Here is an 18,073-nt window from a genome sequence, read left to right as displayed (position 1 = left end):
ATATTTCAATGAAATTTTGCGTATGTCGACTTTCTTTCTGTGAAATCGCAATTAAATATTTACAATTTCGCTTCTAATCCTCTCTCACAAATTTATATTAAATATCGACGAAGTTTACAATACAATCATTATATACAATCGTATACATTTATATATGTTACCGCTAAAGCTCGAAAGTCGTTAATGCGTACATTATCTAGCTAATCTGCAGATTACCTACTAGGCACTCGGTAAAGTGAAAATAAGATCTTTGCTGGAACAACAGCAACGTTTCTGTACGCTTAAATTAACATAATGTTCTTTATTTAATTTTCAATATCTAAAGAATCGAGTTAATACAATCAAACAATCGACAAATTAGTTGATAGAATCAATCATCAACCAATTAAAAAACATACAAAAAAATCAAGCGGTTTAAAATATTAATACAATTACGGAAATTATTAGGGCCTATACAGATAACCACCTATGGAATTTCGGGACTTCGAGTATCTTTCTGAACTGAGGGGACCGAGACGACTTCGACGATACCCTACTTTTGGACCGGAGACGAAAAATAGTAAAGTTATCATACTTTTTCTGGTGATGGCGTGATGTAATTGTGCAGTTAATGTTACCTATGGTGAGTAAAATGGCGGCTCGTCTCCGATTCTAGCAAACAGAAGAAAGGAAACGGTGGGGACGCGCGTTCAAACCTAACCTAACCTATTCTAATAAATTACCATAATTATTACCAAGCAAATTATTAGAATAGGTTAGGTTTGAAGGTGCTTCCCCACTGTTTCCTTTTTTCTCTTTGCTGGAATCGGACACGAGCCGCCATTTTACCCACCATAGGTAACATTAACCAATTGTGCAGTCTAAAGTTTGGTGAGACTTTGAATTTCGTAGCAATTGGTTTCTGCGACAAGCACACCTATTTGTGGTACATTTATTTGTGGCAAAGATCTTATTTTCACTTTACCGAGTGCCTAGTAGGTAATGCGCGGATTACCTAGATACTCTGCACATTACCTAGGTAATTTGAGAAATGGAACAATTTTAGCAACTTTAACTAGTTCTAGTTAAAGTTGCTAAAATTCTAGTTAATCTAAATGCGAAAGTTCTAGTTAATCTGCAGATTAACGACTTTCGAGCTTTAGCGGTAACATATATAATCTATGCGTATTATATACAATCATTATACCGTATTATAAAGATTACATTGTAAACATTGTCGTAATTCGTGTATAAGTCAGTATATACAAACGAATTTATCGAAATTATAACAGAAAGATCCCCCCATTATCGCTAGTTTATAATTATACAAATCCCCAATTTATCAATTTAGAATATCTTACTTTTTAATTATTTCAACGGATACGGTAATTAGTAATGATTAGTTCGAATGTACTATAATTACGGCATTGTTCGCGATCGGCAACAACAACAAAAACGTTCGACTCCATCGATTCGTGTTGTCCGCAATAAAATGTATTTTAATTATTTAATGAGTTTTCGGATAGTGTTTAACGTCCAGACGTACGTTACGCACTTTCCAACGTCTGCTTTTTATTTTGTAATTATTGTAAGAGTGAAATCTCACCTTTTACAAGGTAAAATTTAAATTGGATTTACAAGATAAATTTTAATGCGGTCGACTACTCCTACATTACCGCGTTAGACGAAATAATTAAGTTTTATAGTGGACACAATTTTAATCAGCCGAAAACCCGTTTAAAACGGACTTTTTCGGTGCCGAAATTACGATTACACAGGAGAATCGCTTCTAAACATAGGTAAAACCCGTATAAAACGTAAGGTTCCGTTTTAAGCGGGTTGCCGTGGCTACTAACCTACATTTTTATTTATCTAATCTTATTTTACAGGGAATAAAGTAGAGGATTTGTGGTTCCACACTACATTAATAATAATATAATAAAATATTTAATGAATTATTCTCGTTATAAAATAATAAAAGCAAACTCCGTGGCAAAATCTAAGATCATAAAGAAAATACAGTAATTTAAAATTTAATTTACGTAAAATAATAAATAAAATAGTAAATCGATCGAGATTTATAACTTTCAAATGATATCGGCCACATTTTTTTGATTAATTTGCAATCCAATTTAAATATTTAACAACGATATAAATTAATATCGAAGGTATGTGTATTATTATTATTGTCATTATTATTTTCTACGTAGTAACGTCTCTACTGCAATCACGTAAGCTAGTGTTTCCATGACGACCAGACTGCGCAATCATCCTCGGATGTTGTCATGGAAACAGCCTGTCAGCATCCAATATATACATACATATATATATATATATATATATATACACTATCGATTTGCCAGCACCCGAGTTTAGGTTATTCGGATAAATTCTCTCTTTAGAGTTCACGTGTCGGAACCATTTTTTCCCCTCCTCTCACCTCGTCATTGTGACGTCATTCGCCGTGACCTTAGCGGTAGTGTTTTATCGACGAACGGATACAAATTTAACAACAAACTTTGATCTTTCGGTCGATCCTCTATCGTGGCTTGTATTATTAATAACTCAGTTAAATTGAATTCGGAAATACGCCCCTTCGTTTAATTGGGAAAAATATTACGATTCGTCTCACAAAAGGACGGATTATAAACGATTTTAATTCGGTCTTTCCAACAAATTAAAATAGAAAATCGATGTACGGGGTGATCCGAATGCTTTGTGAGAAAGAATTTGATTTATTCGTGTGGTCTGTGCGAGTATTGTTTAACCGAACGCGTGTTAAAACATCCGATGTTACGTACGCCCGTGCACACACATATACAAACACGTCACAAAGTATGTCTCTTTTTTTATTCAAAGACTTAAACCCTGTATCGTGGATGTTAAAAACTCGTTTCCAGTGCCTCGTACTTCGAATTGAATTCGTTTCTCGAGGGCGTTCGAACTCTGGAACGTTCGAAGTACGAGGTACCAACGTAGTATTTTTGTTGTTGTTGTTCGAATTACTTAGCTAAATACCTGTAGGGTTTACTAGGGATTTCCTACGGGAAACTAGCCCCTATTTAGGAGTTGCGAACGCGAACAAATCCCGGAAAACTCCACGTGGTAGGCACGAATCCACCACTAACTACCAGTGTGCGGTAGTGTTATCCATTCGGCCACTGGTGTGACATTAAACATCCCACGTAAACTTATATCGACCGGGCGATTCATTTCTTACTCTTTATACAAATTATTGAATTCTTAATTATCCGCCACGCACAGTTTTTATACCGAAATTACTTATTTATGAATCTCTAACATAGCCGTTAGAGCAAAGTTAAAATTGTGTGTGGCGCCATCTGTTACGTGATTTTATTGAAAAGTCGTTTTTTATCCTTAAATATTATAGAAAGGAATCTTAATTCTGAATATAGAGACGAGTAGTTTAAAAATACTATAAATGCCAATAACCAGTAAAATTTTCATTAAGTCCGACACCATTCGAGTTACGACGCTCGACCCCTCTCTATTTCTCCACCCCCTAGACTTCCCTACTCCAAAATTTAATAGCATTAATTCCCTTTATATTCGAGATACGGTGCCAAATTTCGTTTCGTAATTTTCACTCCATCCTGAGATATTAAACGAAATAGACGCCAACACACACACACACACTGGCGCGTGCACACACATCTACGGAATATTTCCCCCTTTATCTGGCCTTTTTTGGGTCTAGGGAGTCTCGAAACGTCGAGATTTGCAGAAAAACCCGGGGGACGAAATTTGACACGATTACAATACTTCCCCGTGTTATGTACAGTACAAACGAATATGTTACAACATCCGGAAAAGTAAAATCACTAAATTTAGTATTTTTTTGGAATTATTTATATATTGACCTATAAATTGGTCGTGCCGCTTTAGAAGAACATATAAAAATGTTTCTATTTAAAATTCTATTTTTGTGGGTTAAAAAAAGGGGAAAGGATTTTTCCTGTATGTATGGATTTTGTACATCCACTTTGAAGCTTAATAACTCCCGTGCCCTTTGTCGAAAATTTCCGAAATTTGGCGGAAAGTTTTGCGTATTAGAGGGCTCGATGCTACTAAATTTCGGAGGTTAAAGGTGAAGGAATGGCGAAATACAGGAGGTGACGCCTCCTGTCTCGAATGTGATCGTCGGACTTGACGATGTTATTCGTTATTCGCCTTTACTTTCTTTTATAAAATCACTACCCTCGAAATTAAGCCTTCTACCCGTTTATAATAATTAATAATATAAAAGACTTTTTAAAATAAAATCTCGTAACAGATGGCGCCACGCGCAATGTTAACTTTTTTTTTGCTGGGGAAATTTACGCCACTCGTTGCTGATTTTTATAAATATCGGAGGAATGAGTCAGATCGAGTTTTTTATGGACGATAAATTTAAATCGTTTAAATGGAATAAATCGGTGACTAATGCCTCCTCTACCTGTTTGTTTATACCTATTTTGGATAAGGTAAAATCGACCTTGGCTCGTCCATAAACGTGTACCGATTAGGCTCATTTTAATCGCCGATTTATATAAAATTATGGCTAAAATTTAATATACTTTTATGGAATTTTTTAAAATTAAACTAAATGTTTATTCTTCAGGTGAACTTGCTGGATGGCAAGCGAAGCCTCAACATCAACATTTTCCTAAAACAGTTCCGCAGGTAAATATTAATTAATAAACTATATTTATGATTATATCGCGTTATTTCCTCATAAATACATACGGCCGAACTTCGATGTAGCGCCTCCGGGTGTTACACCGAGGCACCCGGAACAATAAGAATTAATCCTCGTATAAGTTTGAGCGGCGAAAGTCACGTAATTTGGCGATAATGTTCCTATTTGCGCGCTGTATCGAGGGTGGCTCCGTATGGAAGTTTGACCCTACTTTTCGGCATATAAATTTAATATCCATAGTAATTTCCGTATAATCCGCACCGTTTTCGATCCCTTTCCCACTGGAATTTCGGTCGAATGGGGTGGAACACGGTCTACAATTTGATTTAAACGAGGTATTTTCATTTTAAAAAAGCGATTTTTTTTATATTATTTAACACAAAGTTAAATTTACTTTCGAGGGAAGTTTATCGTTCTTGAGGTTCCGTAAGCACCAAAACGAGTTTTTCGATACCAGTCGACCCCCCTATAACACTATTGATAATTCCGTTTTATATGAATTCCGTGTTGTACGAGTCACTTAGATTTTACAAATATGTGTGCCGGACTTTGAACGTCTCACGTATTTGTAAAATCTAAGTGACTCGTATAACACGGAATTCATATAAAACGGAATTATCAACAGTGTTATATGGGGGTCGACTTGTATTTCGAGGCGAAAATTAAAGGTAAAAGTTAAGTGTTTTAAAGTCTAATCCAATTTAGTCAGGTTGTATTTAAGGGCAGATTAATATTTGTTGGGTTTAACCAATGTTAAAAATCAAATTTAACAGATTGCTGGGAGTAAAGAGTCGGGACGGAACCCCTGTCAGTTTCCAAATGATTAATGATCTAGGCCGTGGAATAGAATGAAAAGTCGGGAGATAAAAAGGAATCTGTCGTGTTTATTATTCTACGGCAACAAAACTGGTTCCTGTAAGAAAAGATACCTTCATTACGAAATTCTTTCCCCCTCGTGTTTCGTTTTTCTCTTCATAGATGGCGCCACTCTCCCGATTCTTAACGGGTAACTGGCTTAACGACGAGCCCGGGCCCCGATTCGACATTCTACGGACTGGTTTCGTAGCCCCCGGGTTGGGGCACCGCCCTCGTCCCCTTTACCGAAGAGAAGGATGGGCAATTGCTCGGAGCCTTTACCAACGATCTCTTATTAGAAAATACTTCCGTGGAAAAATTCCCTCCAAGAAAAATGCCCGAAGTCGACGCCTTACGTGGGGCCCCTAATTCGAATTCGTCCGGGCTCCGTAAAGCTATAACGCGCCACCGAGAAGGATAACCCTGGCAGAAGAAGAAGAAAAGAAACACGATAGATCGAGCGCGACGAGAAAGTATAGAGGGGCCCGGTAGGCCCGGTAGGCCCTAGCATCCGAAATTATAGTAGAGATAGTTATTTAAATAGGAGTCGCCCGGAGGAGAGAGACGACATCCGCATCGGAAACACAACGTGAATATTTGAAGAAGGAAATTGATCAATTATTCTCAAAAGGGGGGACATTCGACGCTTTTCCTATTGAAAAGGCGTTGGAAATTTCTAGAATGGTTCGGATCTTTCCAGATATTCGACAAACTGGAAAATCTATTTTTATCTTTTTCCAGTGTATAAAGTAAACCCGATATCGATCATCTACCGGTGTTTGTTAACTCTCTCAAATATTAATATTTTGTTGCAGAAACCTTTCGACGTAAAGACTTCCCGATCAATTATAACCTATTATTAGCTCGTTTACGTAAGGTAAACCCTACAAAACTCCTCTTTACCACTCTCGTACGCCTCCCTTATTAACGAATTAATCACCTTACCCGCCTTAACGTGCCCGATTAGTATAATTGTAAGGATGGCCCGAAATTCGGTTAACCCAGAGTCGACCAGCGTTCATATTTCTGTACCGGATAAGAATATATTACACTAGGCTCGTAAGTATTATAATAAAAGACAAATTTACTCTTTACCGCGGTTAACCGACTTCCGGGCCACCCCGTAACTCGAAGCGTAAGATATTCAAGTAGGTAATTCCCTAAATATTTAAATGCAAAAGCTAGTTTTAAGCGATTTTTTCGTTAAATTTTACGAAAAAAAACCCATTAAAAATTCCAAAAATCATCAATGTCTACGCCCACTTCGGCCCCGAAGAAGGCGTAACGCATAAGAGGAATTGATAATCGAATTAATTAATTAAGAATTGAAATTCCTCGAGCCGTATAAGTCGATTGTGACGTAATTAGATTTGTCGTAACGTTTTGTTTCCGTTCGTTTAAAATCGGTCAATGGCGCTGGTAGTGTCACGAACGGATGGGGTGGAAGGAAAGGGAGGAAAACCGTCACGTGACCGTAATAAAATAACACGAGTTTTTCCCGGTGAAATCTGCATCCGATCGCGCGGATCGGCGTAAAAATTTTAGAGAGGTAAACGCGTGGGATCCAACGGAATAACGGATTACCCCGCGTGGAGAAGAATAGAAAAAAAAAACACTAGAGAAACAACCGGTAGCGCAGAAAAGAAAAAGATAAAACAATAAGACATCATCGCCGTTGTTCCTTATTTGGTCGACCCATTTCTCTCGTGCCCATTGCGTCAGGCTGTCGGGTCACACGATTCGACGACGGTCTGTCGATCTGTTGGTAGCATATTTCGTTATCGATGGATGTCATTCCTTTTTCTCCTTTCAGCACTAATGAAGAGATCATAAGGATCTTGAGAGACGGTTGCCATGAGGATATCGGAGCAGAGAAACTAAGAGGACTTCTCAAGATCTTACCGGAGTCAGATGAGGTAAGCGGTGTTTTTAATCGCTTCTAGTCATTGGCCGTTCTTTTATAATAATCATCGTGACGTCGTCGTCGTCGTCATCCCGGATGCAATTCCTAATCTCGTTTTAATTTGAATTGTCGTAAGGGTAGGCTCTTCGCCGAATTTATCGTTCTATACGGCGAGGTAAAAGTTTTGAATTCAAATCGCCTTACTTCCAGTCCGGACCGGAAGTTGTTGGTATATAATTAATCGGGGCCTCGGGCCTTAAGTTTTCCGTATCTGGTCTGGATTTTCATCTATCCACCTTCGTTCTCGTGAGAATTTATAGGTCTGCAATTTAGAAATTGCAGCCCAATAGTATACATGTATTATTCTAATAGTTATGTCAACATTCGGGGAGGCTCAAAATTCGATTAACCGTATTTTATTTCGCGCGTTCCGGATACGATCCTTTACCAAATTGATGGAGAAACAATAGAGGAACTGGCATTTAAATATTTGAATAAATAATTCGAACTCTAAGATGGTTAACCGACTTTTAGACCACCCCGAATCGAACGACCGATATTAATAATTACGATTCTAAACGGGACTTTTTTCCACCGAAAACGCGTTACCAACCAATTAAAGGCGGCCGATTCGATTACGGGAAGCGTACATCTAGGTCCTTTCCTCCCCTTCCGGTCAATAATGGAGGTCTGTAAAACCCCACGACATTTTAAATTGGATATTGACTTTAGTCAATTAAATAAAATAATTAAAGCGCTTTAATTACTGGAGATTCGATTTCGTTTTTACATCTGGTCCGATGTTCTCCCCTTTCTAAAACTCTTCAAATGTTTATCCGCCTTGTATTTCGGGCTTTAAAGATAATCGGCAGAATCCAAGGTAATCGATATCTGAATTGTAAAAACACAGCAACCAGTTGCCTGACTTTCCCCGCAAAAATGTTAAAACTGTGTGTGGTGCCATCCGTTATTTTATTTTAAAAAAATGAAATGCAGATTACAAGTATAATCTTCGTTAAACCCGACCTCACTCCAGATACCACGCACGACCCCTCGACCTTTAACCACCAAAACTGAATAGCGTCGATGTCCCAATACTTAAACCACCCTCCGAAATGTTCGACAAAAGACAGGGGAGTTACTAAGTTTCAAAGTGGGTGGACAAAATTGTTCCTCCCACACGCATACATCTATAAATACAGAAAGGCCCCAACTTTTACTTTCTTGTTATTGTGTATACATAACAAAGGAAAGTATTGGAATCGTGTGAAATTTGGCCCTTCCAATTTTTTACAAATCTCCACATTTTGAGACCTCCCGAATCCAAAAATGTCAAAAAAAATTTCGTGTAAACAAGGGACATTGATGACGTTAAAGTTTGGTGGTTAAAGGTCGAGAGGGTGGGGAGAAAGGGTTTACGTGTCATATTTTAAAGAAGAGTAATCACGTTGCTTTTGTTTAAAATTTCTTATGATTCTAGCGTAATGGAGAAGCGTAAAATGACGTCGAATCGACGTCGTTAGGTCACTTCCCTTTATCGAAGTCGTCGGGAATGATTCGCCGATTTAATATCCCGTATTTCGTGCATAAGCGTATAAGACCGCGCTCTTATACGCGGAATAACTGGCACTCGATTGCGCAAAGTACTTAAAAAGGTCATTGTTTTTATCCACTCCACCACTGCTGGTAGCAGTAAACTTAAACTTCCGTGTAGCGCCATCCGTTACGAGATTTTATTTAAAAATAACTTTTATATTATTAATGATTATAAAAAGGAAAACAAAAAAGCTTAATTTTGAGGGCAAAACGAGTTTCTTAAAAATTGTCAATGCCAATAAACTGAAATATTCGTTAAGTGCGACCACATTCGAGATACGACGCGTGGTCCCTATCTCCCAACCCCCTCAAACTTTAACCACCTCTATGCATCTATGCCCCTTATATACGAGCTACCGTGCTAAATTTCGTGCTTAATCTTCACCCCATTCTCGATATTAAACGAAATAAACGCCAGCACACAAGAAAATCTTCCTCTATTTTGACCTTTTTGGGGGTTTTGGGGATCTCAAAAGGTGTAGATTTGCGAAAAACTCGGAGGGTCAAATTTGATACGGTTCCAATACTTTCCCTTATTATGTATACTGTATATACAACAGCAGGAAAAGTAAAAGCCCGGTATTGGCGCCAGAGCCAGTTCGAACGCCAGGCAAAATCGTAAGTTTAGCAATTCGCGAATAATGAGGGTGTCCTACTCAATATTTACGGAAAAGATCCGTATACGAATAACACTACCGATACAGAGTGGCCGAGTCACGCGTAATTTACACGAAGAATATTAATTTATTTTCACCTAGTTGCGTAGTAGTTAATTAAAGCCACTTAATTATCTAAATATCGTATTTATAAGTTAAATGCGAATCGATACGTTTCGCGTTTTCTGGCAGGCGGTGGAAACACCAGGTAATTCCAGATTTTGCCCTTTCTTACTTCAATTAATTGGTGCCGGAACACCGACCGGGAAATCGATTTATGCAAATTACAATTTAAAGGATTCGCCCGGGTCTTGTTCTTATTTACATAATCGCGGCCTCTTTTAATCTAGGTGTTTACTATTGTGTCGCTGTTTATAAGTTCCCACGTTCCCGCCTTGCGGATATTTGAGAATTTCCCGTCTTTCACCACGCGGATTGGCAAATTGCCAGCCAAATGATGTAAAATTATTTATAGTTATTCCTTGGTCCAGGTATTCACAATGCCGGACTGCAATTTTTAATCATATTTTTCATTTATTTAACTTAAAATATATGCTCTCCACCTCAAATTAGAAGTGGCGTGCTCCCGTTCATAATACTTTTCCCGTTAGCAGCTAAATCGTGTCCTCACCTATCTAACTCATTTCGGAGGAAAATTTTTCAATTGAAATAACGTGACTTCCGGTTTGCACGGGAAGTTCGTATGCAGTTGATCGGGACCTCCTGTTCCTAATCTTTCGTTATCTGTTCCCAATTTTATGTATCTAACTCCGTTCTGGAGATTTTTTTTAATATTATTATTTTTTTAATACTCTTTCCGCCCTGTGGGCACTAAAAGGGCCTCTTATGGCAGGCCCATTGTAGGTTCAGCCAGGCCCATTGTAGGTTCAGCCAGGCCCACAATGGGGCGACCGGGTGGTGAGGACGGGGCCCGACATATCTAACGGACCACTCCCCCGAAAAATTCCTGGGGATTCCTTGACCCGGGCCTCCCAGAGCGGTAGGCTGCCACCTTGACCGCTCGTACTGGAGATTAAGGAAGGACAGATGGACGACGTTGGAGATTTATAGGTCTTCAATTTTTTTCAAATTGCCGCTCAGTTATAGAGCGAGAGACGGCGGGGTGAACGTCGTTTGTATTTTCTAAATCTCACCCCAATAATTTTTGGAATCAATCAAAATAACTCGGTTACGACCTAACCCGATAAAGGGTTTCGTCGTCTTATCGACAGAAGTAATCGAATATTTCGTAACTTCCTATTTTTCTTCTCTTCCAGACACGTTATTTTCGTTTCCGACGTCACTCTAACCATTCTCTCTTCCTCTGTCCTCCGGCATTTTAATCTAAAAGCCAAATTTTTTCTTCCTTTCCATTTTTTTTAACTAAGATTTGATTCCTCCCCCTTTAATTTGAACTTTCTGCATTACGTTTTTCGTCGGAGTTTTCTGTACTTTGTACTTTTTATTCGGATTTTTTCTTATTTTTTCCTGTTTATGCTCGTCTAAATTCCATTTCTAGTGAGAGACGGTGGTCTTTACGTTTTTATTCGTAACGGCTCTGTAAAAAATCGGTTTAATACGCCACCGGCCACCCGGTGGATAAATCTACCGAACGCTAATAGTCGGTCGAGGGTTCGCACCTCCCCACGGATCCTCCACCCGGAGTTTTTCGTCTTTTCTTCGCCCGTATAACGCCTAAATGGGGGCCGGTTCCCCATAGAAAACCTCCTCCCGGGAGTCATCCCCTTGGCAAATTGCCAGGGGTGTCGATCCTGGTGGACGGGTCGATGACAACGAGTTTGGAGCGAACGTAAAAAATAAAGTTTACCATTTGTGTGCCGAACTCGCTTCGACTCCAAATTTTCGTAGCTTGGCATAAAATAAAAATATTGAAGAATACGTTCCCCGTGTACTGTACGAATTTACGCCCGTGCAAATCGTCCACGCGTTGCGTTGCCCTACTCCAAAACATCGTTTACGGATTATAACTCTAGTCGGGCCTCTTACAGCCTCCTAAAGGTGGAGAACCCCGGGCCCTGTCGGGCGCTGGCAGAGGGCCCGACGGTTAATTTTCTAATCGAATTAACCGGGAAATTTCGAATAAAAAGCAAAATTCTCCGTCGGGTCTCTTCAAAACATTCCATTTATCAATATTTTTAAACGTCAGACACTTTAAAAGAATTTTCTCGGTATCATTTTTCACTCCCGAGCAAATTGATGGCTTTGATCCATTGTATACACACTCGTCTGTTATTTTGACCATTCTAATTTTGTCAGATCTCGGATCCCATTTCACATTTATTTCGATTTTTCCTCTTCACTCTTTATTTCTTCCTTTACTCTTTGTAGAAAATCCCTTATTAACTTGCCAACCCTCTAATTTATATAATTCATTTGTAAAAAAAATACCGAAAATTTGATACTGAAATAAGGAAAAGTAGAAAAACATTTCTTATTCGAAACTGAGAGAGAATCGATTAAATTTACAAATACATGGAATTTTTTTAAAACGTATACGGTCAAACCTCGATGTAGCGTTTTCCTAAATAGCGCACACAGGGCTAACTTTTGCACGCGCCAGGATATATTATTACAGTACATATAATTTTTATCGTTCGAGATACTTTAATTCGGCGCCACACCGGATTTAAAGCTAACAAATGGCAAGGCTATAGCGATGTTTGAATATAGACGATGCGTAGGATACGTATCGTATAGCCGAGTCCAGTATAGTGTATGCATCGTACGTCCGACCCCGCTGTAATTACGACACTTGATCCCCCTTTAACCACCTTTAACCACCAAAATTTAATAGCATCGGTGCCCCGGGAAACCACGTGGCCGGCCACGTGGTTTCCCGGATTTTCTTCACGTTTTACTCGTTAGCCACCTCGGCCATTCGTTCAGTTTCTCGTATTAATTAATGGGATTTTATGATTAAACAAACGGTCCTCGTGTGCGTAGAAGAGCAAAATTTGGGACAGAAAGAATTTTTTATCCACGGCCCGGTTTTCGAATAGGAGCGGATGGTATTTTCACACAGAAAGACCAAATTGCCATCGCTCTCGACTGACTCGTCTAACGCAATTTCTCACAGTTTATAAGTAGAAGAGAGATCGCCGACAAAGAAAACTTTCGTGCATTGTGGGAAATACTAATATGCCACAAATTCCGTTATCGATCCGTCCATTTTTGAACCGATGCTTCCTACACGTCGCGTTACTCATTCGTGAACTGCCCGATGCGACTGGGTTGACTCAGTCGTTCTGACTCTTCAGTGACGTAACACCGTCAGAGGATGCTCTTTTCTACATTGCCACACAATGGCCGACCCGGAAGAACCAGAAAGGTGAAACTCGCTCGAAAATTAAAAATATTCGAATGATTAATAAGGTGATTTGACCGGTTCCTCAACGTCCTTAAACAATTAAATTGTCGTTATTCGTATCGTCTTTTATGAATAATTCCCCGTTAAAAATGCAAATTACCGAACTTGTCGGTGTCTTATTTGTATTCTTTGAAATAGTTTTAGTATTTTGATCGGTTTATAAACTAAAAAAAGTGTCAAAATGTCATTTTTTCAGGTGGAGATGTTACGTGGTTACGACGGGGATCAAAGCAAACTTGGAAATGCCGAAAAATTCATTTTACAGCTGGTGGAACTGCCGCAGTAAGATTCTAAATATTTTTATCCGACATTTTATTGTTTTGAACGAATAATTCCAAGTTCTTTTATTTAAAAAGAAAATGTTTTAAGTATTTGACGTCATTTTCAGCTATCGTCTCCGGATTGAAAGCATGCTTTTGAAGGACGAATTTTCTGCAAATCTGCTTTATTTAGAACCTGCCATCGAAAGTGTCAACATGGCCGCTCAAGGTAGGTGGAAAGCGAATATTTCTTGGCGTTTTACCACCGACAACACCGGCGATTCGTATATTAAAGTGGCGCCACGTCCCGTGTTCTATTTCAGAGATCAAAGAGTGTAAAGACTTGCACGAAATACTCTACATGGTGCTAGTAGCTGGGAACTTCCTTAATGCTGTAAGTTGGTTTTCTGCCTTATTTGCCGTTTAATTTCTCGCGTTTACTGAAATTCGTATAAATAAGTTCGGTCGTAACAAAGAAAATACTATTCTAACCGCAACTGTGGCGCGAAACGTGATTATCCCGTTCGCGATTCGGGTTCGAGCGCGGAAAAGTCTTTATTGGCGCGTGGCCAGACGAAAAGAAATTAAAGTTTATAAAATATTTGTAATTTTTACGATTTAATTGCAGGGTGGTTATGCAGGAAATGCTGCGGGTTTTAAGATGATGTCTTTGGTGAAGCTCGCTGATATTCGTGCCAATAAACCCGGCATGAACCTCATCCATTACGTTGCTTTGGTAAGATTTCGATTATTTAAAATATGTCACGCGGATAAAACGAAATTAATCTCCGAAACCTTTTAGTAAACTCACCATCCGCACGCGCTAAAATTTCATGGCAACGATCATTTGGTGTATTCTATTCTAACACCGACCGACGTTTAGTCTGGGAACAGTTGGAATGGGAAATATTCGTCACTCGAATTCCCAAAGGGGAAACGTCGAGAAATCGCTGGAGTAGAAAACCAAACGATTTCGGTTTCTCGCTCGAGAAGTTAAGAAACGAATCGCCGGAGTCGAAAAATGCACGCTTTCGATTCTTAAGCCGCGTTCCCTCTTGCGGAAAATCGCCACGGATAAATAATTCTCTGGTAATTCTGTTCGTAATTAACATGGCGTTATCGTTATCTCCGTAGAAGAAATTTAAAATGTCGGATATCGGCTGCTATAGCAATCGCGTCGCTATCGTACATTCAAAGGGAGGGAGAAGCCATCGCGGCGCTTCGTTGGTACGACGGACAATTCGGTGAATCGAACCTCTTTACAAACGATTCGATAAAATCCCCGTCCGCGTATCACGTGGTGCTAACTCGTTCCTCCAGACTATTCGCGTTGTTACGTAACTGGAGACTAGACGCCTAGGAGTGGTGACGGCGTCGCTGGCTATTGGATGGAGAAATTCCATTACCGGATTCGGTAGAGGAAAAGTTAAAACTCTCTCGACTCGTTTTGCACTACGGAAAAGGAAAATTTCTCTAAATTCTTATTCCGATTTCTTTCCCGTGGGGATTTTCCCTAAGCGACAACGAGAACTATCATTCGGAACTCGTTCTTTTTCCATTACGCTAACGAGTCGTTAGGAACGATCGAGTACCAAAGGCGCGCGCTTTACAGCAGCGGTCCCCAACCTTTTTATCGCCGCGGACCGGTCAAAGTTCGATCATTTTACCGCGGCCCACTGAGGGGGGAGCGTTGATTGTTTATATTTTAGATTGATTTAATTTAATAATTTTAATTTAATTGTATTTAAACACGCCTTCGAAATAAAATACAGTTACACCAAAAAATGAATATAATGTGATTTAACATTTAACTCACTAAAACGCTAAATCAATGAGAACCCCGAGCTTGTTTCATTGCAACGAGACGGTCCCTCTGGGAGTAATAGGAGAGAGTGACACCCGAAGTGTGTTTCTTATGTCCAGTTTATTCTATTGTTCCGTCGTCCATTAAAAGTCGCACAAATCCGAGGAAACACACCATAGTAAATAAAATGGAAATAATTTAATGTTCCTTGGGCGTCCCGGGGGTTGGGGACCACTGCTTTACAGAACGTGCCTTTGGTACCTCTACGCGTTGGCAACCAAAGATTTGGAGCAGAAATCGAATCCGGAACCACGGTTTACGCCGAGTTTTTATCGCATCCGTTCGCCGGTCGTTTTCCATTTTGCAATTATTCCGCAGTTCGGAGGAAACGTAAAATAAAACGACGAAAATAAATTATAATCGATCGTTCTTAAAAAGAATGCGAATTAATTGCCTCACGCGTGGGCAAACCAGAAAAGGCCGATGGGATTAAGCACGACGTAACCGTGACGTTAAGAAGCCGAGCCATGTTTTGCTGCGGTGGTTACCGTCACAAATTCCGAAAGCCACTTATTGGAAGAGCAGACTAGGTTGTTATGGCAACTTTTTATCAAGATTAATTGTTATTTTTAATAATTACGACTTATCGGCGGGATATTTTATCTCCGTAAGCCAAATTTCATGTATTTTAAAAGTAATCTAAGCGTTATTTCTCGTGCGAGTCCATTCGAATGTCCCGAACTCGTCTTTTTCTTACTCAATACATCTGTTTGGGGCACAAATTGGCGATATTTTGAGTGGCGTAATATCGAATTAAATCTGTAATTTGCGTTACTTAAACCTATAACTAGCTTTCGTTAATAAAATCTTAAATAATTTTTAAAACTTAATTCGTTTAGATAGTATTAAAAATTTATACCTCCTCACTTTTAGAAACTTCTGAATTTTTAAAATTTTCTTCCGCGGAATTATCGATTTTATAAAAGCTTACGCAAATAATTTCTGGAAACTTGGAATTAGCATTTAATTTAAAAAAAAACGCATTAAAAGTCCAGAGAAATGGCCGATAATTGACCGACTCTTTCTAACTTCCGTATAATTTATCGAGAGTAATTCTGGATCCAATTATTGTCTTTTAGTTAGAAAGTACTCGTTTAGATAAGGGATAAAGAAAATCGATTTGTTAGACGTAGAAGAAACTGTTTTTCTTATCGATCACTTTTATCCACAGTTAATGCCCCCTTCCCTAAAGTCTACGACAGACAAATTTAACAGAATATGCCACGCGCTGTCTATTCGTATACAAAAGATTTATATCTAAAAATCACCTTCTCGAATTTTATCCGCCCTCGATTCATTTACAAAAATTTTTAAATAAAAAATTAATATATTGGTGGAGGATAAACGCCGTAGAAGGTAGTGTTAGCTATAGTCCGAGCGGCCGAAGAGTAAACACGAGCCGGAGAAGTCTATATCGGACGAAAGGGATGGAAGGAAACGTGAGATTAACGCGTGAGAATTGAGAGTGAATGATAAAAAATAAAACGTATAATACAAATATAAAAAGAGATCAGATCCGTTCCTCCTTCCACCCCTTTCTGACTCGGCTCGGGCCGCCTATTATCTACGACTACGCGGATTATAGTGTGACGTAGACCTTTTCAACGAGCTCTGCCACGTGCAGAGTGGCAGATTTCTCGAAGAATTAGGTCTCTCTTCGAGAGTAAGCTCACACGCCATTCGAGACTGTATTATAAGTTGATTTATTCCTATTACGATTATCATTTCGACACCTCTTTCGTTTCGTCTTCCTGTCGTTAAAGAAGAACACTAGATATAACAAATTGCTTTATAAATTGAATATTTTACCATATATCTCCATTGAGAAACGTTAAAATCGCAAGAAATATTATCGGAAACGACTCGCGCATAAATTATATTGTTTTATTGTAATGCGCCGGATGCCGAGGCGTTTCTAAATGTTATCCATTTGTTTTGATTAATCAGGAAGCGGAGAAGAAAAATGCGAAACTTCTCAAGTTTCCAGATACAATGGTGAATTTGGAAGAAGCAGCCAAGTCAGTACACATCGATTTATGAATTTTCAATTTTTATTACCCGATATCGAATTCTTATAAATTCTCATATTTTTTAGAGTGTCGATAGAAAGTTTAAAATCTGACGTATCCAGTTTGAGTGAAAAAGTGTCTACGATCTGTCGGCAAGTAGAAACTGGGGGAAAAGACATCAAAGAACAAATGGAAGAATTTCTAAAGGTAAAACTAATGAATTTCGTACATTTCAGAGGCGGGGAACCCTTTTTTAACCGGAAGGCCACGGTACGTCTCGTATAACTGCATACGTAGAAAGCTTACTTAAATTGTCTTTATCGAAATAATACAGAGAAACGTTATCACAACTCAGATTTTGAAAATAAAATAAAATCCCAACCATTTTATATTCTTCGGCCACGCTAGAATCGAAACAAGGCCACGGGTTCCCCGCCTTTGTTATATTATACGCGGTACCTAACGTAAATGCGCATTGCTTTTTCAGTATGCTAAACTAGTGGTAGAAAATATTGAACAGGATATTAGCAATCTGGAAAATGTTCGAATCAGTCTGGCCGAGTTTCTCTGCGAGGATCTACAAACCTTCAAACTGGAAGAATGTTTCAAAGTATTTCACAATTTCTGCCAAAGATTCAAGACAGCCGTCGAGGTACGTAAATATTGGCGTAAAACATATTTTTTCCTTAAAAAGGACGCCGGTAAATGATAAGTTTTATTCAGGAAAACGAAAGGAGAAGACAGCAAGAAAAGCTCGCTGAAGTGAGAAGAAAACAGAGAGAGGAACAAATGAACTTGAAGCGACGCAGCTCAGGAGGTAAACGGACATTTCCCCGTTTGTATCGAAATTATTTGCCATAGAAA

At 38.9% G+C, this 18,073-nt stretch overlaps 1 protein-coding gene across 1 annotated transcript in view; it reads left to right on the top strand.

The window, feature by feature from the left end:
• LOC111642243 overlaps window positions 1-18,073 on the top strand; it is a 47,801-nt gene that overhangs the window by 26,786 nt on the left and 2,942 nt on the right. Inside the window, exons 7-16 of the mRNA XM_023388555.1 lie at window positions 4,601-4,662; window positions 7,347-7,449; window positions 13,273-13,358; window positions 13,465-13,565; window positions 13,660-13,730; window positions 13,965-14,072; window positions 17,148-17,218; window positions 17,296-17,416; window positions 17,697-17,861; window positions 17,933-18,026. Coding sequence (XP_023244323.1) covers window positions 4,601-4,662; window positions 7,347-7,449; window positions 13,273-13,358; window positions 13,465-13,565; window positions 13,660-13,730; window positions 13,965-14,072; window positions 17,148-17,218; window positions 17,296-17,416; window positions 17,697-17,861; window positions 17,933-18,026 — 982 coding nt within the window. The remainder of the gene's footprint in view (window positions 1-4,600; window positions 4,663-7,346; window positions 7,450-13,272; window positions 13,359-13,464; window positions 13,566-13,659; window positions 13,731-13,964; window positions 14,073-17,147; window positions 17,219-17,295; window positions 17,417-17,696; window positions 17,862-17,932; window positions 18,027-18,073) is intronic.

Source organism: Centruroides sculpturatus, unplaced genomic scaffold (genome assembly GCF_000671375.1).
Source record: "Centruroides sculpturatus isolate CEXI.00-Female unplaced genomic scaffold, Cexi_2.0 scaffold130, whole genome shotgun sequence".
In the NCBI taxonomy this organism is placed as follows: Eukaryota; Metazoa; Arthropoda; class Arachnida; order Scorpiones; family Buthidae; genus Centruroides; species Centruroides sculpturatus.
Note: the sequence above shows the minus strand (reverse complement) of the source record. Positions and strands in the feature narration are given on the sequence as shown.